The 23337-nt window shown below is 43.2% G+C and overlaps 1 protein-coding gene across 5 annotated transcripts; it reads left to right on the top strand.

Annotated features, from left to right (window-relative positions):
* Nucleotides 1-953: 953 nt before the first annotated feature.
* On the top strand, nucleotides 954-22844 carry CLCC1 (chloride channel CLIC like 1). Of its 5 annotated transcripts, XM_055339294.1 has the most exons (12): nucleotides 1717-2123; nucleotides 9386-9526; nucleotides 9914-10015; nucleotides 11791-11898; nucleotides 12396-12617; nucleotides 12861-13001; nucleotides 14391-14484; nucleotides 16134-16231; nucleotides 16493-16639; nucleotides 19066-19404; nucleotides 20983-21270; nucleotides 22538-22844. In XM_055339294.1, exons 1-11 carry the CDS (start codon nucleotides 1920-1922, stop codon nucleotides 21238-21240), a joined length of 1854 nt encoding a protein of 617 aa, XP_055195269.1. In that variant the 5' UTR covers nucleotides 1717-1919; the 3' UTR covers nucleotides 21241-21270; nucleotides 22538-22844. The 5 variants fall into 5 exon arrangements, with proteins under 5 accessions (XP_055195270.1, XP_055195272.1, XP_055195269.1 ...); XM_055339295.1 differs by lacking the exon at nucleotides 1717-2123 and adding an exon at nucleotides 954-1092 and having other exon boundaries at nucleotides 20983-22844; XM_055339297.1 differs by lacking the exon at nucleotides 1717-2123 and adding an exon at nucleotides 1127-1703 and having other exon boundaries at nucleotides 20983-22844.
* The last annotated feature ends 493 nt before the right edge of the window (nucleotides 22845-23337 follow it).

The raw sequence follows: 23337 nt of genomic DNA, 5'->3' as shown, positions 1-23337 counted from the left end.
GAAATGTTATTTAGCCTATTAAAAGGGAATTTCTATGCCACAGTATGGGCGAGCCGCAGTACCAACGTCATGCTAAGTAAAATCAGCCAGCCACAAAAAGACAAGTACCTTATGCCTCTCCTTAGGTTCCTAGTTTTGTCGAATTCGTGAGACACGAAACAGAACCAGGGAAGAGGGGAGGCGGGTGCTGAACAGGCGTTTAAACGGGCTGGTGGCTCAGTGTCGCCGGGGAAGGAGCTGCGGGGACGGCTGGGGCCACACGCATGCCCTGGACGACCCCGAACTGGCTGCCTGCACGCGGTTACGACGGTGAACTTCACGTCCTCTGTATTTTGACTTAAAGACCGTAACGAGCCACATGTACACGCCAGCGCACGACAGTATACGCCGAATTCTGACAGACTTTTACATTTGTCGCCACTCTAGCGCACGCTTCTCATTTCCTCCTGGTGTGTATGACTTAGCAGTTCCTCCTTGGAGAGTTTCCTGAAATTGCAAGGCCAAAAACAAAACAAAATTTATTATTTCCAGACTACAGCACAATGTGTAGTCCCCCCCCCCCCCATGTAAGACCACCGGAGTCCCTCACTATACCCTGCTTAAGTAATGACTGCACAGGTCACACATTCGGATCACAAAACAAATCAACACTAAGAAAACGTGCTTCGCGCTCGTGAACATTCGGCCTCCTCGTAAGGCTTGCCAGCGGGAGGCTCTGCAGCTCCCAGCGGGACAACCCGGCCGCCGCCCGCCGCCCCGCCCCGCCCCTCGGCGCCCCGCCCCGCCCCTCGGCGCCCCGCCCCGCCCCTCGCGCCCGCCCCGCCCTCGGCCCCGCCCGCCCGCCCCGGCGCCCCGCCCCGCCCGCCCCGGCGCCCCGCCCCGCCCCGCCCCCGGCGCCGCCCGCCCCGCGCCCGCCCGCCGCGCGCCGGGCAGGACGCACAGCCGCCGGCCGAGCGAGTCGATGAGCACGCGCGCGACGCCCCGCGCCCGCCGAAGCGCTCGGCGGCTCCACAGCGACTCGCCATCTTTCCCAGCCGACCGGCCGGGGGAGCGTCTTTCTTCCCGCGACGCGGAAAGGCGGGCGGTGCGGCGGTGAGTCGGCGCGGCCGGGTGTCGGCGCCGCGGGCGGGCGGGGAGGCCGCGGGGGCCGGGGCCTGGGGCGACCCGCCGCCTCACCCGGGGTCGCAGCGCCGCTGCTGTCGCGTCACCCCGTTCCGAGAGCGGCCTGGGGAGCGGGACCGGCCGGCGCGGAGCGAGACCCCGACACGGGCGGACGCCGGATGTTGTGGCCGTTAGTTACCCCTGAAAGCTGCTCCCAGAACTTGAGCAGACAGCGTCAGCGGCGTAGTTCAGACTTGGCCGCAGTTAATTTTTCAAGACTCCAAGCCGGACTTGAATGTAAAAAGCTGGACGGCGAGTGGGCGTGAAGAGCCTCGCGTTCTCCCTCGGTGGCGGCGGCTAGGGAAGCTGGCCCCGGGGGAGCGGCCCCCGCGCGCGAGCCCACCTGCCCGCGGGCGCCCGACCTGCCCGCGCAGCCTCCCGGGGAACACAGATCTGACTCGGCAGTTCGTCTTTCTCAGGCAGTTGTAGTGCATCAGATATTTTTTTGCTGTGCCCATTTCCTCTTCGCAGGGACTTTGCGGGGAGATCTCAGTCCTTTGCTGGCTCTCCACCCAGTTTGTTTTCCTGATAGCCACACTAACGTGAGTTTCTGCGAGAATCCAATGAATGTCTGTGACAGTGTTTGGCACATAGTCCTCAAACACTGCTATTGTAGATATTATAATTTTGAAATTAATGTGAAAGCTTGAAGCAATTGAGAAAGGCGATTTTAGAAAAGGAAGAGCCGGAGGAGAGAGCTTAGTGTTAACTGCCGAGCAGTAGACTCAGGTGCCTCCGTTAACCTGAACCAACACACGATGGTCGTTTTTCCTGAACACTTTGCTTCTTGGACTGAGATCTGCCGTCACCAGGAGCTGTTAGAAGTGCAGAATCTCAGGCCCACATCAGACGGGCTCCGTCGGAAGCGGTCTTTCACAAGATCCCCAGCAGGTTTAGACGCAGTTTTGCTGGGAGGAAGTGTGAGATCGACTGTGGGATTTCTCCCGGAGCTCCGGCCTTCGGTCAGTGACCGCGGGCCTCGCAGGAGGGCTTGCAGCTGGCGCCGCTCTTCCACCTCACCTCCTTGACTTTCTGGGTTTCTTCAGTTCCTGGTCCTGGGTAAAGCTCTGCATCTGCCGAAGGTCATTGGAGAAAGTAGCATGGCCCAGTTACATGACTTTTGCGGGTCACGGTCAAAACTCAGTTTCTTGACAGATGAATCTCCCTTGGTGTAGAGTTCCCGGTAGAGCTGTCTTGCCGGGTGTTCATTCCCGCATTCCAGCTTCCTGACACAGCGACACACTCTTGGCTTCCCAGGGAACCATTCCACCGTCTTCTTGATCATTACACGGATGTGAGCTCGGTCGGCTTCTGTTTTTGCTTTGGTACCTTTCTTTCTGTCCCTCTTTGTTCGTTTCTGTTAATGAAGGACGGTGAAACCTTGTTGCCTTTGAAAAGCCTTTTCCGTAAGCTGCCCATCTTCTCGGAGCTTCTGCTCAGTTCAGAGACTCCCTTTGTCACCTCAGTCCTTCACTACCTAGAAGTACGTTTCTCCTTGGCAACCTGTGGAAGTCATTTCACAGATAACCAACTAATTAAGCAATCCAGTGGCTTCCCCGCCCCCGGATTTTAGTTTTCTCAGCTTCCCTGAAGTATTTAATACAGTTGACTAATGCCCCTTTCACTGTAAGGCCCTATTGGTTTCTGCAAATTGCATTTTTCAGCTTGTGCTCTACTGCTTCATTAGTCTTACCTCCCTTCTCTTGTGTTTGGGTCTTCTGAAGGCTTTACTCCTTAGTTTAACTCTTCCCCCCCCCGCCCTCCATAAAGTGTACAGGCATCCAGTATTTCTGTTTCTAGAGTGCAATGGAGATCCCAGGATACCTTTCCCACTGTTATTATTACTTGGTATTTTGGTTTTTCATTTTTAAACATAAAAAGTTGTGGGTTTTTGTTTGTTTTTACTATTAGTAGTTGGCTTCATTTATCAGTATGCTTGACCAGTTCCTTTGCTCAACATCACGCCTTTTTCCTTTGAGGTTAAACTTCTGTAATATGTCAAGAGTCAATGGGCTGGAGACTTTCTTAGTCTTTTTACATTGGAAGAAATCTGTATTAGTTTGCTGTGGCTGCCATGACAAATTCCACAGACTATTACCTTAAATAACTTATTTTCTTGCAATACTGGAGACTGGAAATCCAAGATCACGGTGGCACCCAGATTGATTTCCTTCTTTCAGCTTGTAGATGGTTACCTTCTTCCTGTGTCTTCACCTCATCTTCCCCCTGTGTCCAGATTTCTTCTTATAAGGACACCAGTCATATTGGATTAGGGCCCATGCTGATGACCTCATTTTAACTTAGTTACCTCTTTAGAGATACTGTCTCCAAGTATAGTCATATTCTGGGGACCTGGGGTTTTAGGACTTCAACATAAGAATTTTGGAGGAATATGGTTCAGACCATACAATCTCTCAATAATCTTTCCCATTTTATTTATTTGACATACACACACACAGGACAAGCAGGGGGAGAGGGAGAAGCAGGCTTGGCAGGGAGCCTGCTGTGGGCTCCATCCCAGGACCTGGAGATCATGGCCTGAGCTGGAGCCAGACGCTTAACCGACTGAGCCACCCAGGCACCCCTACACTTTCCCATTTAAAAAAGCCTTTTGTAAAATATGAAATACAGAAAACTGTGTAAAATATAAATGTTCATCTTTGCAAATTATTAAAAAACATATACCTTTGTGATTACTGTCAATATCCCAGAAACCCTCCAGAGCTTTTTTTAATCATATCATTCTTGATCTTAGAGGGAAGGATTTCAGTACTTACCATCACGTGCAGGGTTTGCCTATAGTACACTTTCTGGCAAAGTTTTCTTTTATTCTTGGTTTGCAAATTGTTTTAGTCATGAATAAGTTTATCCTGTTTCACTCCTGATACTGATTTTGGTGGTCTTCTCTTTTTCTTCTTAATCTTACTATAGGTTTATCACATTTTTTAAGTTCTTTCAAAGAACTAATTTTTGGTTTTATTTATTGCAAGTTTGTGTCCTAATTTGTTTTTCACACGTGTTTATTTTTGTATTGAATCCTTTCTGTGGTTCTTTTTCAGGCCTGAGATGTTTCCTGCTATGTATGCATTGATCAGAGCCTTGCTGAAGACTCAAGGGGGTCTGGTTCCTTTTTTTTTTTTTTTTTTTTGTATATTTTTTTTATTGGAGTTTGATTTGCCAACATATAGTATAACACCCAGTGCTCATCCCATCAAGTGCCAAGGGGGTCTGTTCCCATACCAGTTCTCTGACACAGACTGGATGTCCTGCAATTCAGTTCTGACACAATATATCCAGAGTAGTGCACACCCTCACAAGTTAAGGTCACAGTCCTGTTCAAGGCTGTCTCCATGACAGACACACACCTTGGGGACCACCTGTGTGTCCTCTCTGTGAAATCCAGGCATGTCACTTTCCTGGCACATCTGTGTGTCACCAACCAGCTCCTCTGAGTCTCAGTGTGCAGAGTTTTTATTGTGGTTTCAGTATGTGGGCATGACTGGTTAAATCATTGGCCATGTGATTGAACGTCACCATTTTCCTTCCTTCCCTGAGGTTGGATGGTTGAAAGTTCCAACCCTCTAATCATGTGCCTGGTCTTTCTGATGACCATCCCCCACCCTGAAGCTACCTTGGGGCCCAGCAGAGTCACATCAGTAGCACCTCATCACAAAAGACACTGCTGTCACTCAGGAAATTTCAAGGGTCTTTGGAGGAACCGGGGTCAAAGACCAGATGTCCTTTATTATATTGCAGGGCCCCTGTGCAGATCTCTGGAGCTCTGTCTTTGCAACTTTCTCTTGTCTCGGTCCCCAAGATTCTCAGCTCTGTTTCCACAGGGGCTTTCTGGGCTCTGAGTTCCCCCTTCTGTGCGCATGGCCTGGAAACTGTTAGGAAGGCAGTAACCTGGGGGCAGTGGAAGGGTTGTCTGCGTTTGGTTCCCATTTTCCAAAGACTGTTATACTTGCTTGGTGTCCAGTGTCTTGAAAACTTGTTTCATAGATTTTGTGCAGTGGTTTTGGTTGTTCAGGCAGGAAAGTACACCTGATCCCTGTTACTTCATTTTGGCCAGTAGCCTGCTACTGGGGGTAGTAGCGCTCCAGGAAGCATGGGGTACTGTGGCATTTCAGCCTTCCTGCTAGTCTTTGAATGCTTCAAATTTTCTCCACCCTCTGGTCTTTATGGTTGCTAGATCTATTCTCTGGATGTTCTTTTCCCAAGTCTTCCTAAGGTTAGCTTCTTACCATTTTTTTCTGCTTAAATATTATGGTTATCTTTTTTTTTTTTTTTTTTTTTTTAAAGATCTTATTTTAGGGCAGCCCCGGTGTCTCAGTGGTTTAGCGCCGCCTTCAGTCCGGGATGTGAATTTGGAGACCCGGTATCGAGTCCCACGTCGGGCTCCTTGCATGGAGCCTGCTTCTCCCTCTGCCTCTCTCTCTCTCTCTCTCTCTCTCTCTCTGTGTGTGTCTCTCATAATAAATAAAATATTTAAAAAAGATCTTATTTTATTCATTTGTGAGAGACCCAGACACAGAGAGAGAGGCCAAGACATAGGCAGAGGGAGAAGCAGGCTCCCTGCAAGGAATCCGATGCGGGGCTCGATCCCTGATCCCAGGATTAGGACCTGAGCCGAAGGCAGATGCTCAACCGCTGAGCCATCCGGGCGTCCCAAATGTTGTGGTTATGTACTGCTGTGTGACAAACCACCTCAAAGTTTAGAGGCTTTGAACAGCCATTTTATTTCTCATGATTCTGTGGGATTATGGGCCTTACTGACTCATTTGCATAGTTCTTTATTATTTATTTATTTATTTATTTATTTATTTATTTATTTATTTATTTATTTATTTATTTTTAAGAGTTTATTTATTTACTCACGAGAGACACAGAGAGAGTGAGAGGCAGAGACACAGGCAGAGGGAGAAGCAGGCTCCACGCAGGGAACCTGATGCGGGACTCGATCCCAGATCTCCAGGATCACACCCTAGGCGAAGGCGGCGCTAAACCTCTGGGCCACTGGGGCTGCCCAGTTCTTTTATTTCACATGATTTTGGCTGGGTTACAAGTCTTTTACCGTGAGATTGGACTGGGACCATGAGGATGACTCATTCACATGGCTGGCCATTGATGATGTTTGCCAGCTGGGAGCTTTGCGACCCTACATATGGCCTGTCCATGTGGCTAGGCCTCACAGCATAGCAGCAGAGGTACAGTAGTAGGCGTTCCAAAGTGATAAAGTAGAAACAGCTGAACCACCTATAGGCCAAACCAGGCCCAGAACCAACGCAGCATCACTTCTCCACAATATTTTGGCTAAATATTGTGAAGCTTTATAAAAACCTTTGCTCATAGAAGATTGTGACGGAAACTTCATCCTGCTTTTGAAACAGGAATTGCATTCTACTCTTGAACTGGGCGAAGGCATATGACTGAGTACCTGACTGCTGTTATCTGTATTTTTAACAAAAGTTGGACCCTCTGCAAAAGGGATTTTACTAGCAACTAACATACCTAGAAAACAACTGTAAATTGTAATATCTCCCATTTATAATTCTTGGTAAACCGCTGATGTAAGGCTATCTTATCCTTTTTCTTATAAAAACCCCTAACTTTTCCCCTGCAGTGGGCCACAATTTGGGTTGCTCCCCAAATTGCAATTCTAAACCCTAAATAAATGCTTTTATTTCAGTTTTTCCTCTTTCCGTAGCCGACAGTGGTCACAGTCCAAAGTCAGGGGGAGGGAAAATAAATTGTCTTTCGATGGGGACTTGACAGAGTTCTTGGCTATCTTTAATCTCCTCAGAGACCGTCCCTACATTGCTTAATCCATCTGTGCCATTGTCCTTCATTTTTTTTCCACAGGACATTTCACTGTCTCAAATTGTTTTGTCAACTTATTGTCCCCTCTTGTCCCCTGTTTCTGTGTACCCCTCCCCTCCATGTAGCTTCTTAACAAAACCTGGCCAGGCTAATTTCCTGGTGTCTCCGTCACATAAGACAGTGCCCAATATTCAGTAGGTATTTAATAAATGTTGAACAAACGAATGCTGAGCTTTTCTCCAAAACCATGTTCTCATTCTGAATTTCTTTTGACGTTAATAATACCACCTTTTTGTTGTTGGTCAGCCTTGAAATCTTGGCCATGCTTGCTGTTTTCTTTCCTTACATACATTCAGCAGCTGAGGCTTATAGAACTGAACTTTAGAATGTGATTAAGCATCCTTTTGCTACTTCAGCCTCCTTGTAGGACTCTCTGAATCCAGTACATTCTGTACACTTAGTACTGTGATTTCCCCAAATGTGACTCCCTCGCCGTTCACAGCTACTGTTAGCAGTTGAGGTTGGCCATTGGCACTGTTCCACAGCCGACCTTGTCATACAGCTTTCTCCCAGCCCCACCATGTCCATCCTCGAATTTACAGTTTCGAAGGTTCATGGACTCCTCAGCCACCCTCACCTTGCCCTCTTAGGCACACTTCCCTGTCTCTTGCCGATGCCCATTCTTGTGCCAGTTTCTCCCAGTCAGATGTGGTTGCTTCGTCCTTTGAATCCCTGTATAGCTTTGACCATTTGCATTTGCTGCTTGACATGTATTGAATGTCCCTCATGCGCCACCCACTGGGCCAGGTGTTGGGCTTGGAAAAGTGGAGGGGGCAAGATGGAGAGTCCTCAGCAAGGTGAATTCCGATTGGAGTAAGATAGTACTTTCCCCTGGAAAAGTTCACATCATAGCACAGTGGTTTTCTAACCTCACTGCCAGTTGGAATCATCTGAGATGCTTTAAAAAGCCAACTGCCTGGATCCCACCCTTAGAGATTCTGATTTGATTGATCTGGGATGTGGCCAGGAGATTGGGGGGCGTTTAGAAGCTTGCCAGGTGATTCTAATGCACAGCTAAGATCACCAGCCACTGTGCCAACAGAAGAGACTGACCAGTGCGTGGCTAATTTGATTGTGTGTTGTGCTAGAAGAATAAAGACCATGCTGGGAATAAAGACAAAGGAGGAGTGTTTTATATATGCCTGGAGTTGCTTTTATTTTTACTAACTAGACTGTAAACTCAGGACTTTCTCATCTGGGAAATCCCTTATTTGATTTTTATTCATCGTAAATATGGAACAGGCTGTCCAAAAGAACTTTCTGCAATGATGGAAATGTTCTATGTCTGCCCTGTCTAGTGTGGCAGCCACTAGACCCATGTGGGAGCACTTGAAATGCAGCTAGCATGAATGAGGAACTGAATTTTTAATTTTATTTAATTTTCATTAAATTTAAATAGCCACATGTGTTTAGTGGATACTGTATTGGGGAGTATCGAATAGAGGCAGTATTGAGTATTCAAATGATTTGACAGTGTTTCTGCAGAGACTTAGATGAAGCAGATTATTTTCTCTTAATGGTTTGGGAGTTTAGTCACCTTGTTTGAATCTTCATACCTTTCTATTGTCCATGTGTTAAAAAAAGAATTTTGAGGGAGAGTGGTTAAATACCTCTTCTTTTCTAAAGCAGTTTTACTGAGAAGTGTCTTATATACTATTCGCTCATTCAGAGAGCACAATTCAGTGCTTTTTGTATATTCACAGACATGTGCAGCCATCACCATAGTCAGTTTTAGATCCTTTTTCATCACCTCAAAAAGAAGCCCTGTACCATTTAACTACCAGCTCTTTGTTCTGTCCCCAGCCTGAGCACCTACTAATCTACCGTCCATCTCTAGATTTGCCTGTTCTGGACATTTCGTATAAATGGGATAATTTACCATCTGGTCTTTGGTGCCTGGCATCTTTCATACAGCACAGTGCTCTCGAGGTTCATCCATGTTGTAGCATGTGTCAGTACTTCATTCTTTGTTATGGCCTAATAACCTCCCATTGTATGGGCACACCACATTTTAGTTATCCATAGACATTTGAATTGTTTCTACTTTTTTCGCTCTTGTGAATAATGTGGCTGGAAACATTTGTGTACAAGCTTTTGTGTGGGTATGTGTGTTCATTCCTTGGGTATAAATCTAGGAATGGAATCCTGAATCATACAAAAAGTTCCTATTTTCTTTTTGTCTCAGCAAGAATATGTGAATACCATTTTACTGAGTATTTTTATTTCAGTTATTATTCAGAAAGAAACCATTATCTTAGTGTTAGAGTGAAGTAGATAGTATTTATAACAAAACCATTTTTCTATAAATAATTATATTTCATTATGTCTATTACAAATTTTTTAGCCTTCATGCAGGATGCTGTATTCTCTGCTGCTTTGTGAATGTCTGTGGCTGATAACTGGTTATGCTCATGATGATGACTGGATTGACCCCACAGACATGCTTAACTATGATGCTGCTTCAGGAACAATGAGAAAATCTCAGGTATTAAAAAAAAAAGTGCATGTGCAAGTGGGTAAGACCTTATTGGTCTGTAATGGAAATAGTCTCCTTCTGTTACTGTTTCTCACAGTTTCCAGGATCAAGAGTCATGTATCAATGACTGCAACCATGTAGAATATCTCCGATTCTTAGTCTCAGAAGATTTCAACTCCACCTGTTTATTTCTGTCTTGAATATGAACGTAAAGCCCATTGAGCCACAAACTTACTTGATTTTAGTTCTTGGCTAGTATATAAATGTGAGACTCTTTTTTGGTTGTTCAACACAGATGAAAAATATAACAGTCATAAAATGATGAAGTCACATTTTAGTGTTCTTTAGGTTATTTTCACAACTGAACAATAAAATAAAATCTCTGTTTTGCTCTAGGTAAAATATGGTATATCAGAGAAAAAGGAATTCAGTCCTGACTTGTCACATGCTGACGAATTGTCGGAATGTTATAGCAAACTTGATTCTTTAACTCATAAGGTTAGAATATTTTTAATTCCTGAATTTTATATTACTTATAGTATGTTAAATTGCTGTTTCCCATCTTTGCTAACATTTTATATGTTTCTGTGTATTGTACAATTTGTATATAATTTTTTCTTTAGTTACTCTAGCCTCGTTTTCTCTTTCATTGCTCTGGCTTTTTTTTTTTTTTTAATAGTACTTTTATTTTCCTGTTATAACATTTATCTTGCTATGTTGTAATTATTTCTTTACCAGACTGAACATTTCTTGGAACAAGAAATATGTTTAATTCATTTTTGATTCTCTATCAGCTGTCACAGTGCTGGGTTATGATGGACTCATGACAAAGGTACCCATGAAGAAAGGGGCCTGTGACCACCTGATGAACATAAGAATACTCTTGTAAATAGAAGGGATTATTATAATTTAGTGTGTGGTAGCTATTCCTTCATTTATTCAATCCTTTTATATGTATGGCTGAAATAGAGTTTATGAGAAAGGAAATAAATCAAAATTATTAAGGGGTTTGAATGGATGTTGTGGGTGGGAACCAGCCTCTTGGCTGTGGAGACTCAGCTGGTGGCCCAGTGGAGGGGGCCTCAGAAGGAGACGGGTGGCAGAGCTCTAGCAATGCTGAATGCTCCAGCCGACACAGTGATGGGTGTCACAGTGATGGGTGTCGAGGAGGAAAGTGTTAGGTTTCTCTAAGGTGGAATAGGCAAGTTTGGGGAGCTGAGGGAGGAGGGAAAGGGGTGGAGTGAAGGAGGGAGGTTTCCAGCTTGAGAGGCTTGGGGAGCTTGTGAACAGAGATACTGAGACCTAAATTCCAGATCTGCAAGCGCTGCTGTGGTTCTTACTGGGTGTAAATGGTCTCACCCAAGTGCTTGCCACGAGACGCTTGGATAAAATTTGCCTCAGTTTAACTACGTTTTGTAGTATCATGAGCTTGTTTGGCTGTATACTGGGAAATGCCCCGGGGTGTGATCCTGGAGTCCCAGGATTGAGTCCCGCATCGGGCTCCCTGCATGGAGCCTGCTTCTCCCTCTGCCTGTGTCTCTGCCTCTCTCTCTCTCTCTCTCTCTCTGCATCTCTCATGAATGAATAAATACATTCTTTAAAAAAAAAAAACAAAACATTCTCAGGGCACCTGGGTGGCACAGTTGATTGAGTCCAACATTTGGTTTTGGCTCAGGTCGTGATCTCAGGGTCATGAGATTGACCTCTGCCGCGGGCTCCATGCTCAGTATGGAGTCTGCTTGGGACTCTTCCTCTCCCTCTGCCCACCTTGAAAATAAAGAAATAAATCTTAAAAGCAAAACAAAACACCCCACAGACAACATTTCCATAAAGGGGCCCCTGGGTGGCTCAATCAGCTAAGCATTCAACTCTTGGTTTCAGCTCAGGTAGTGATCTCAGGGTGGTGAGATAGAGCCCCCCATCTGGCTCCACACTAAGAGCAGAGTGTGCTTGAGATTCTCCCTCCCTCTCCCTTTGCCCCTCCTGCTCATATACCCTCTCTCTCTGTCTCAAGTCAGTCAATCTTAAAAGAATTGCTGATAGTCAGCAGAAACACTGCCAGTCAGGGCTAAGTGCTGGACTTGTATTCCTCATTTGTTGCCTACCTGCCCTCTGCAAAAGAGAACCCACAGAAAGTAGTGAGTTCTACATTTTCATATAGCTGATAATTGCAGGCTCCTTACCTTGATCTTGATGGGGCCACTAGGCTAGAAACTTGACCCTTACATGAAACTTTGATGCTATGTAATGTTGGATTTATTTTGTGATTACAGATTGATGAGTGTGAAAAGAGAAAGAAGGAAGACTATGAAAGTCAAAGCAATCCTGTTTTTAGGAGATACTTAAATAAGATTTTGATTGAAGCCAGAAAGCTCGGACTCGTGAGTATTGGTGTGATACTAATCAGTATAGTGGATATTTTCATTATTTATTTCAAATGGGGAGAGGTGCTTTAAATTTGCTATTTGAACTTTACTAAACAGTTGGAAATTTAATGCATTCATAACTTGGCAGGGAAATTCCATGCTGGCCTTTGTTTTCTACTACTTGCACATGTTCTCATTCACACTGATGTAAGATCATTCTATGCTGAGAAAAAGAACGATGTGTTTTAAGTATTTCTTCCCCTACCCCCACCAAAGCTTTTTACTGTGGCAAGGGCTACTTTATAGAATTGTGTATCATGTGCATATTGTTCATAATTAATGTTTTTCACATGTATGATCTCTGGTTTTTATGTGAGACAAATAGGTGGATAGTATTACTCTTATTTTATACATATGAAATGTGAACCACATATATGTTTACTTCCAAATTGGCTTTTCTCTTGAAATATTTCTCTTTTCTATTTTTTTTTTTTTTGGCAAATTTAATTCAGCCTGAAGAAAACAAAGATGATATGCATTATGATGCTGAGATTATTCTAAAAAGACAAACCTTGTTAGAAATACAGAAATTTCTCAGTGGAGAGGATTGGAAACCAGGAGCCTTGGATGATGCACTAAGTGATATTTTAATTAATTTTAAGTTTCATGATTTTGAAACCTGGAAGTGGCGATTTGAAGATTCTTTTGGAGTGGATCCATATAATGTGCTAATGGTAAGAAAGGACAAGGGGGGCATAAGTTAAAGCTCATTTTTAGAAATGCTTTAAAAACTCCACCATAAGTACGTTAAGAACTTGTACGAAGACACTCCTGCTGAATTGACCATGCAGCAGAATGGCAGAGGTGATGTTGCATATCTGAGGCCAGTTCTTTTGTTTTTTGCTGACAGTTATCATTTTGTGGTGGGGAGGATGGCTTGGCAGTAACTCTGCTCTCCACTTCTTCCTGTTTTCCAGGTGCTTCTGTGTCTGCTCTGCATCGTGGGATTAGTAGCTACTGAGCTGTGGACGTATGTGCATTGGTACACCCAGTTGAGGCGTGTTTTATTCATCAGTTTCCTCTTCAGTTTGGGATGGAATTGGATGTATTTATATAAGGTATTAAGTAGGTAGAAGGTTTTCAGATGTTTTAATGTTACTTCATAACAGAAGACTTGGCTCTGATTGGGGCTGAAGGCAGTGACTGGAGATGCCAGGGAGAGGGGAGGACACTGCAGCCGCTCACCTGTATCTGGTGTTTTGGTCCCTGACCAGTTTGGTGCAGGCCTAATTTTCATAACCCAATTTCTGATGGGTGGTATCTGGGCCAGCTAAATCAAAATAGAGCTAAGTAGATACATTTTTTTTTATTTTTTAAGATTTTATTTGAGAGAGAGAATGAGAGAGAACAAGTGGGGGAGGGGCAGAGGGAGAAGCAGATTCCTCGCTGAGCAGGAAGTCTGACATGGGACTCAGTCTCGGGACCCTGAGATTGTGACCTGAGCCGAAGCAGATGCTTTACTGACTGAGCTGCCCTGGCGCTCCAGTAGATACATTTTAAAAATTTTTATGTAGGTAGTTGAGGGTATATGCTTATTCTTTGCCAGAAAAGATATCAAAATATTATTTTTTAAGATTATTTTCTGAATATGATGTTAATAATAAGACAATTTAGAAAAGATAGAAGGTCATAAGGTGAAATTTGATTTTTTTAAAAAAATTACCTATAATTTTGTCACCTAGAGATAATTGCTGTCAATATATTGAGATATTTCTTTCCAGTATTTTTTCTAAATTTTAATCCTTTCAAAATTGGGATCATGCTGAATATAGAAAGTCAAATGAAGCACCTACTGTTCCTGTCAAAATAGCATTGAAGGACAATTTTAGATCTTTCTAGCAGGGTGAGTCAAGTAGAAAAATATTTTCAATGAATTTATCTGATTAAATCATTGTAATACATCCTTAACCTTTTGCTCTAAGTTCTATAGCTTCTAGAACTAATTACTTACAAATTAAAGGAAAAAAGTTTGGTTGAATATTGCTATTTTGGCGATTTCCCCCAGGGTTTGTATATATTAAAAAAAAAAAAAAAAACAACCAACACATTATATAGGCCATTTGTGCTGAAACCAGAGTAAAACACCATTTTATCATGAATTATAAAAGAAAATGAGTAGTCATTTAGTATATATAATTATATTTTTGGATGTGGTATGAATTATATCTGAACTAATTTTTTAAAACAATCTTTTCTAGTCAAAGATTTACCTTTCTCATCAAAATTACCTACAAAGATATAGTTCCTTATCCTTACTCGTTGCATTAATACTGTGCTTTGCCATGAGCAGAGAAGAGCTATTTAAAAAATGTATTTTTTTTCTATTAAAAAACCATCAGCAATCTGTTATCTGGTGAAGAAGACATACTTTGAAGTCAGGTTTTTGGATATGTAGACATAACCTTCATGTTCACAGCCGCTCATAGCTCCCTTTTGGTGTTGGTCAGCTCGCGTTTGCACAGCATCAGGCTGAGGTTGCCAAGATGGAGCCATTAAACAATGTGTGTGCCGAGAAGATGGACTGGATTGGAAGCCTCTGGGGTAAGGTGTTGGTTCATCAGGCCTCATTTTGAATAGAATTTCCAAGAAGGAGAGACCATATATTCGTAAATACAGAGAAATGATAAAATACCAGAAGGACGCTTTTCCTGACTAAGTCTTCAGTATCAGAAGAACATGCAAGAAAGGTCAGGGTTCAGTCCAGGACTCTTATGCTCATGTAATATCACAGGGAGGGAGCAGGAACCGTGTCTTTGCCAGCTCTCGTATTACCCATCTTCTCCATAGACTGTGATGGAGGTGATGCTCATCTTGTCTGTCTAGTGTTAGGAAGAGTGTCCACAATGTTACTAAAGAAGTGAGTCAGAGTTCATATGAATTAATAACCATTTTAGGCTTAATATCCTTATACTGACTTATGAAATCTTATGGTGTAGCTTTACTGTACATTTTTTTTTAAAGATTTTATTTATTCATAGAGTCACAGAGAGAGAGAGAGGCAGACACACAGGCAGGAGAAGCAGGCACCATGCAGAGAGCCCGATGTGGGACTCGATCCAGGGTCTCCAGGATCACGCCCTGGGCTGCAGGCGGCGCTAAACCGCTGCGCCACCGGGGCTGCCCTGTACATTTTTTTTTTTAAGAGGAAAGTTCTTTAACTTTTTTTTCCCTCACAGACTGTATAACATTCTCACTACTGTTGACTGCCTTTGGTTCTGTATATTTAGCAACAGGAATGGTTTAGTGTTCAGAGGCACTTTATAAACCCAAGTCCATAACTGACACAGATAGAATCTCCGCAGATTGTACAAAACAGGGTATCCAAAGTAATGTTTCTTTAAAAATTATGGGAACTAACCCAACCCAGTCTTGCTTCCTGGCTACAGGGGAAAACTGACTGCCTCCTCTAGCTCAGGCTAGTATGTAATGTACATAAGCCTGATTTAGAAAAATTGGGAATAGGGGCAGCCCGGGTGGCTCAGCAGTTTAGCGCCGCCTTCAGCCCAGGACATGATCTTGGAGACCCGGGATCGAGTCCCGCATCAGGCTCCCTGTATGGAGCCTGCTTCTCCTTCTGCCTGTATCTCTGCGCGCCTCTCTCTCTCTCTCTCTCTCTCTCTCTCTCTCTCTCTCTCTCATGAATAAATACTAAAAAACAAAAAAAAAAAAAGAAAAATTGGGAATAATGTTCTTTATTTTGCAAAATAAGAACTGACTTTTTAAATTGAAATTTTATTGAGATGATCCTAGATGCACAGGTAGTTGTAAGAAGTAAAACAGATGGGTGTACCCTTCCCCATTTTCCCCAGTGGAAGTGTCTTACCTGACTATAGCAATCACAGCCAGAATATTGACTTTCGTGTAATTCAGCAATCTCGCTCAGATTTCTGTGGTTTTACTTGGCTTCATTTGTAGGTGATAAGGAATGGTTTTTAAATATTTACCTTTTAGAAATTTTCATAAAATAAAATGTTTTAGCCACATAAGACTTGTCTAATTTGAAGAAATTTTTAAAATATTTTGGACACAAGGTGAAAAATTTTTAAATCAGTGTTACAGGGAAGCTATTTGTACAGCATTTAAATTTGGTTGGTGGCAGGGACAGGGACAAAACCAAAATGTTGTCTTATTTGGGAATGAAATGTGGCTTTTTTTTAATAACTCAGTGTTTTGTCTGTTTCTTTAAATAGAATTGTTTAGAAGTTCATGGACCTATAAGGATGACCCATGCCAAAAATATTATGAGCTCTTACTAGTCAACCCTATTTGGTTGGTCCCACCAACAAAGGTAATAGAATACATTTTGTAAAAGTTGCTTCTACAAAGTCTGTGAAAAATCTATCTATTAAAAGTTGTTAGTGTTTTTTACAATCATTTTGCTAATAATAAACTCTTGTAGAAAATATACTTCTGTTGCACAGTGATTTTCACATTAAAAGCATTTTAATTTATGAACATAATTTTGATCCCAGTGCATGGTGAATTTTGGCTCATTCTGTGTGCTCTCCATCCTTTGAGGGAAAAATTAAGTTGTGATCTTTTGTTTTAGGCACTGGCAGTTACATTCACCAACTTTGTCACGGAGCCATTGAAACACATCGGGAAAGGAGCTGGTGAATTTATTAGAGAGTTCATGAAGGAGCTCCCAGTATTCCTTCACATTCCAGTGCTCATCATCATGGCGTTAGCTGTCCTGGTTAGTATAGAGTACTGTTGACTGTCAACAGGACTTGTAGAAAAAAGGCAATTATAGAACTTAGACTTTTCTGCTGTTGTAAGTCAGGCTAAATTATGCTTATTTGTATGAAAAGATGATTTTTAATGATACAGATTTATTTATACTTACATATATATATTCCTTTAAGCGAGGACATGATTCTCATTTGACTGTAGATGTCATGGCAGTGACTTAGAATAATAACATCTTTTTAAATTTGTTCTTTAACTTGGTGAATTAATATACATGAAGGCAGTTGTTTAGTCCTCTATGAGAAAAGGGGCCTTCTTATCTCAGACTGAGTTTTTGCCTCACCGAGAAGGGAAGAGCATTGGTGTTCCCATGGAATCCGGTCAGGATGTGGAAGAAGGTAGGTTACTGAGAAGCAGTGGGGGGCGGGGGGGGATCCAGGAACAGGCATTTATTAAGAAGAAACATTATTCATCATTCTTCTGTGGTCTCTTCGGCTTTCTTATTGTTGAATTTTGGCCTCTACCTTAAGAGAGCAGTTGTCACATAAAATGAAATGTAAAGAACCCAGATGTGCCTGGGAAAGGCCAGGTTTGTATTTGTAAAGAAATGAACCTATTTAAGGTTTATGACTTTAAATATTTTCAGTGTTTACTTTCTCTGATGGATATGAATAGACCCAACATAAGAGCAATTATCAGACAATTAGTACCTTCCAGTTTAAATTATTAAATTAAAAAGAATTGTGTTTCCTGAGGATACAAAATTTGCTACATCTTACTCACTTTGAAATTGTTCCTGTTTTGGTTTTGTGTTTTGGCTTGTGATTACAGGACTCTGGTTTAGGGGTATGGTTTTGTTAGGTGACATTAATTGTATAGTAGTGCAGATTTTCCTGGACTTCGGATGGGATTATATCCTGATAAACCCACTGTAAGTTGAAAATATCATAAGTCAAAAATAGACTTGCTGCACGTAGCCTTCAGGAATCGCAGCCTGGCCCAGGCCGCCTTAAACATGCACAAGAACACTTCTGTTAGCCTGCACTTGGACAGAATCATCTAACACAAAGCCTGTTTATAACAAGGGCCAGACATCTCACAGTTCATTGAACGTTGTACTGAAAGGGAGCAGCAGAATGGTTGTGTGGGTACGGAGTGGTTTTGAAGGTAGGGGTGCTCCACCCTCGTGTCCGCATGGCCAACCAGGGGCTGCCCCTGCCCAGCATCACCAGAGGGGATCATACCCGAGGTTGTTAGTCCAGGAAAAGATCCAAATCCTAAATTTGAAGTAGTTTCTTCTGAATGCACTGCCACTTTCCTGAGCACTATGAAGCCGAACAGTTCTAGGTCAAACCATCCTCAGTGGGGGACGATGGTTTAGTCTCTGAAACTGAAATTATAAACAAAAACCCATCATCTCTTATTGCTTCATGTGCCTAAAGAAAAGGACTTTTACTACTATTGTCTTCAAATGGTTTCTTCAGCACAGTGATTTTCAAACTTGTTTTGAGGACCCTTTTGCATTTTTTTTTAAAGATTTTATTTATTTATGAGACAGGGAAGGGCAGAGACACAGGCAGAGGGAGAAGCAGGCTCCATGCAGGGAGCCCGACGTGCGACTTGATCCCCAGTCTCCAGGATCCCGCCCTGGGCTGAAGGCAGGCACTAAACCGCTGAGCCACCCAGGGATTCCCGCCCCCCTTTTGCATTCTTAATTACTGCAGACCACAAAAACAAAAAAGCTGAAGACAAAAAGAGCTCTTGTTATGGGGGTTTTATTTATTGAATCTTACCATATTAAGTACACAAGGACACCATCCATGAGCCCGTCAGAGTGTGGAAGTTATTCTAGCCCCAGGAGACCTCCCCAAATGCTCAGAGGGGAAGAGTAAAAAAAGACTAAGGTCTTTGAAATATGAAAAGTTTGACCTCACAGAGTTCCTGAAACGGTCTCTGGGATCACCCCCAAGGACCCCTAGACCACGCTTTGAGAACTGCTGCCTAGTTTTTCTCATGAAATGGGACTCAAAGGCCATTGAACTTAGCTGTCACTAGAGCCAAGTTTGTATTTATTTGTAGAAAAGTTACCCACATGAGAATGTTTATGGAATTGATGTGCAACTCTAACGTTTAGCATTTACCTCAGTTGGGTGTGAAAATAGCTGATGAGCAGTTCACAATTAGTACCTTCTAATTCAAGTTTCTAGGTTTTAGCCAAACTGCCCTTGTTACAATTCAGTCAAAATGTTCAGCTGATTGAAATGTCTACTTAACACTTAATCTAAAAAGAGGTCTCTAATGAATCAATAGTGAAACAGGTTTATGTGTCCAAATGCCATAAGTCAAGTTAGGTAATTTTGTTAGCACCTTGGATAATTTCATTGTGAGTCAGCCATTTAAATACTCAGGACTATGTATTTCTTTTTCTTCTAGAGTTTCTGCTATGGTGCTGGAAAATCAGTTAATATGCTGAGACATTTAGGTGGTCCTGAGAGAGAACCACCCCGGGCACTTGGGCCAGGTGATAGAGGACGGCTGAACGAAGTTGATTATAGACCCCCTGGTGGAGCAGGTGATGCAGATTTCTATTATAGAGGCCAGATCAGCCCCATTGAGCAAGGCCCTTATGACAGAACATATGAGGGTAGAAGAGATGTTTTGAGAGAGAATGATGACTTGAGACCTAAGACTGGCAACAAGAGCCCCGAAGTGCTCCGGCCATGTGATGTACCATACGCAGAGGCGAGGGAGCATCCCAAGATGGTACCCGGTGTAAGTCAGCAACTGTTTATTTTGCTGTCCCTTCATGCTAGGCTAAGTGCTTCCTGAGAGCGTCTGGTTAGGCATTTCTTCTTTTACTTTCCATGGTTAATTATGTCAATATATAATTGTTTACTTTCTCTTTTCTGGTCAAATTTCGGCCCTCTCAGAAGAAATAAAATGAGATTTAATTTTTATGTTACATACTATTTAACAGAACAGGTGGTAATTCATAGAAATTTTATAGGAAACCAAGTGTGACTGAAATTTTTGCCTTTGAAGAGCTCAGAGAAAAGTCCTCACTGAAGGCCTGGAACCCCGAGGAACCTGCAGGAGAGCCCTAAAGGCTCAGCTGGATGGAAGAGGGGTCAGGAGGGGTCATAATACCCCGCTTTCCCAAATCTTTGGTATCATTGGCTAGACGCTTTTTTATTTTTATTTTTTAAGATTTTGAGAGAGTGAATGAGAGAGAGCACGCGAGAGCATGAGCAGGGGGAGGAGCAGAGGGAGAGGGGGAAGCAGACTCCCTGCTGAGCAGGAGCCCAACGTGGGGCTTGATCCCCCACCACTCCAGGATCGTGACAGGAGCCCAAGGCAGACGCTTAACCAACTGAGTCACCCAGGCGCCCTTAGACCCTTACTTTCTACCTGCAGGATTGGCCATTTAAAGGGACATTTACATTTCTGTTTGAGAGAGGAATTTACATTGTCATTTGCAAAGTTTAAGTTGCACCTGTAAACCTTTGAGAAATAGTTATGAGCATAGAATCTAGAAAATCAGAATCCTTCCCATGGAGTTTCTTATAAGAATAAACATAACCACATACATCTAGAAAATTTTCAGGTGTTCCTTTCAGCTTTACTGGTTAACGGTAATGCACCGCTCATCACGGATCCTCCAGGGATTTCCCGGTGCACTTGAAGGGAAAGCTTGTGATCTCGTTGGCCCTCTCAGTGGCCCGGGGCCTGGATTGTCCCACAGTGGCCCTCCGTTAGCACATGGCTCTTCTCCTCCTACGCTCACTCTCCTTTAGCTGCAAGGGCCTCCTCACTGTTCTGTGAACTTAGAACCTTTTTACTTGCTGTGCCTTGTGTATTCGTGTGGTGCGTTTCTTCAGGTCTTTACTGCAGTACCACCTTTCTACCCTAATTTAAGCAGCAGTCCAACCCCAGCTTGGTATTTTGTTAATTTGTTGCTTGGCTCCCCAAGCTAACTGGAAGTTCAAGTGAGGGCAAGGGTTTTTGTCGGTTTTGTTCCTGCTGTATCCCCAGTACCTGGGACTTAATACAGACTCAGTAAATTTTGTCGAATGAATTATTCTCACCAGGCAAGAGGAGTTAGCAGTCCTGGTCACCAGTCCTCTTGGCCTTCCTCAAGCTGGATGACCAGACTACCTGGCATATCCTAGGTGCCCCACTCCTCTGCACACAGCTCTGTGAGGCTTAATAACATTTACATAATTACAGCACCACACCGGAGCTGGGATTTGAGAGTTTGATACAGATTTGCATAGGAACTTGTTAAATGCATTTGATTTGATTATTGAATCTTCATATTAGGTTAAACAACTAAAATGTAATTCTCTGCAGCATAAATTACCTGTTTTGGATACAAAGCCCAAAGGAATGGAGGGAATCCAGGCAGAAAGCACACCCTCAGAAAGCAGTACTGAAAGCAGCCAGTGTGTGAGGCCGGGCTCTAGCGCAGACGCCTCAGAGAAGGTGGAAGGTTCTCTGGCAGAGAAAGAGGCCCAGCTCAGGACTGATGCCAGAGGCAGCCCGGAGGCAGGCAGCGCGTGCAGCCCAGCCAGCTGTGGAAAGGATCCGGATGGCGGCCCACGTGCCTAGAGGAACACGGACTTCGACCGCAGCTTGGAGGTCATCTTTGGGTTTTGTAAAGTATACTCTTCACAGCTACCGCTCTTCTCCAGATGCCCTGACTTTTACTCCACAGGTGCCGACTTACACACCGATATTTTTACTGACCATCAGAACTACCTAATACATACCTCAGTTTGACTTTATCTTTTGTCTAATTTCACTTTCATACTGATACCTCCTGTGAAGTTTGAGGTGTTAATTTTGCAACAGGACCTTATAAATGAACATATGGCAAGCATCTCACTAGTTTCAAATAATTAAAGAGGATAGTTTGGATCAGGGGACATTGAAAACTGAGTTTTATGGTTCACAGGCATATATAGGAACCAACTAGCCAACGTAGGTGTTTCCTAGTGAAAGTCCTGTAATACCTACTTCAGTTAATGATTTGTTGTGCATTGGATTCGCTGTTTCCAAAAGTGGTGGGGAAGGCCACTAGTCGGCTTCACTGTCTTGGTACGCTTCAGCGTCTTGATGCAGTCTTGGAGTCCGCCCCCATCATCGTGGCCTCGGCCTTCCGAATCTGCCTCCATCGCTCAAGTCTTCCAGTGGCGACTGGGCCTGCTTCCTTAAGCCCCCTTTCTTTCTTTTCCCTCAGCTAAGACAGAACTGAAGATTACCAGAATTTAGTTACCACAGCTGGTTAATAAGTAGGTAATCTTGGTTTTCCATAGTCAAACTAAGAATAGCTTTACTCCTTCCCCGCCAAATGCATACTTTACACATTGGTCGAGTACATTATTTTTGCTAAACAGCAGAGTCTCTGTACATCCCTGGTGAAGTTTAAAAAGATGCCATTGTCAATGAAGATTTTAAAAAATCACCCCAGCAAGAGGATGTAAAACTTCACGTTCATATTATTTTCTAGTTTAATACTGCAAACACTTTAGTAACTCGTCAGAAAGGTAGTTTTTTCCAGAAAATGCAATAGGATTTTATATAAAAGTTTACATCACAGTAGATATGTAACAAATGAACTACTGCAAGGCTGCCTGCAGTTGGGAGTGGATTTGTGAACAGCAGTGCTTATTAAGTCCTCCCTGAGGGCCAGACCTGCTCACACCAACCTGATGGGTAAATATGTGCCCAGGGTGGTAGCTGTCCTCTGAGCTGACTGGATTCTGAAGAGCAGTGACTGTCTCAGGTGACAGCCTGGAGCTGTGAGAGTGGAGTTAATGCTATTTGAACTCCTGACTGCTTTTTATCCAAGAATGAATCTGTAAAAAATTAAGTAAAATCTCCTCTTCGTCTTCTTTTATTACAGATAACCGTTGGGGGATGCAGTCCACTTGGAGAGCTAGCAGGGCAACACACTGCTGCTGTTGACAGCAATTTAGGGAAGACACTAAAGCAGACTGAGCAGATCAAGGCCAGTTCAGAACTTGAATAGAATGGTTTATTGTCCAGCCCATATTTATCATTAAAATCAAGGATTTTAGCAGCAGGCTTTTTGGAAAATCACAATGGGTTAGACAGCTTTTTAAAAGCAGTTCTTAAATGGAATAGATAATGTGGAATGTTTACAGGGTCTAAGAACCGTATACACAAAATAAACACTTATTTTTACATTATTATGGTTCGTGTGCTGTCTTTGCTTATTGAATATGCTGCTAAGAAAAAGCCCCCATGAAATGAGAGTTTTTAAAAGGATGCTATCTAGGACGTTATGGCCTATATATAATCCCTAAAGCATCACATGATCCAGGTGTTCACTGAGTACTTTTGACAAAATCTGATCTTAGAACCAAGAATAATCTTTCTTCCTGAGCCTTTAATGTGATTCCAGACAGAGTAACTATTTTTGTGAACCTGGCCATTTGGAGAAGTGGTTCTCACTGCCCACCAAGTCCCTGAAGGATTTTTAGAAAGAACAGAGCCCCAGAGCCCATCCCAGCTGTGCAGTCAGAAGCAACCAATGGTGAATGAGTTGCCAACTTGTTCTGGGGTGTGAGCATCTGCGTTCCCTCAGACTCAGGCCCTGCCTGCTGTGTCTCATCCCTGCTGTCACCTTTTGCTAAGCTTACTTTATGTCACGTCCTAGTTTACGCTTGTAAACTACTTCAG

Source organism: Nyctereutes procyonoides, unplaced genomic scaffold (genome assembly GCF_905146905.1).
Source record: "Nyctereutes procyonoides isolate TBG_1078 unplaced genomic scaffold, NYPRO_anot_genome, whole genome shotgun sequence".
Classification (NCBI taxonomy): domain Eukaryota; kingdom Metazoa; phylum Chordata; class Mammalia; order Carnivora; family Canidae; genus Nyctereutes; species Nyctereutes procyonoides.
Note: the sequence above shows the minus strand (reverse complement) of the source record. Positions and strands in the feature narration are given on the sequence as shown.

Bases quoted from the DNA above. Each gene is read 5' to 3' on its own strand.
- CLCC1 (XM_055339294.1), top strand. From the start codon at position 1,920: ATGGTCGTTTTTCCTGAACACTTTGCTTCTTGGACTGAGATCTGCCGT. The intron at 9,527-9,913 runs GTATTAAAAAAA...GTTTTGCTCTAG, and splicing joins GAACAATGAGAAAATCTCAG to GTAAAATATGGTATATCAGA. The intron at 19,405-20,982 runs GTAAGTCAGCAA...AATTCTCTGCAG, and splicing joins ATCCCAAGATGGTACCCGGT to CATAAATTACCTGTTTTGGA.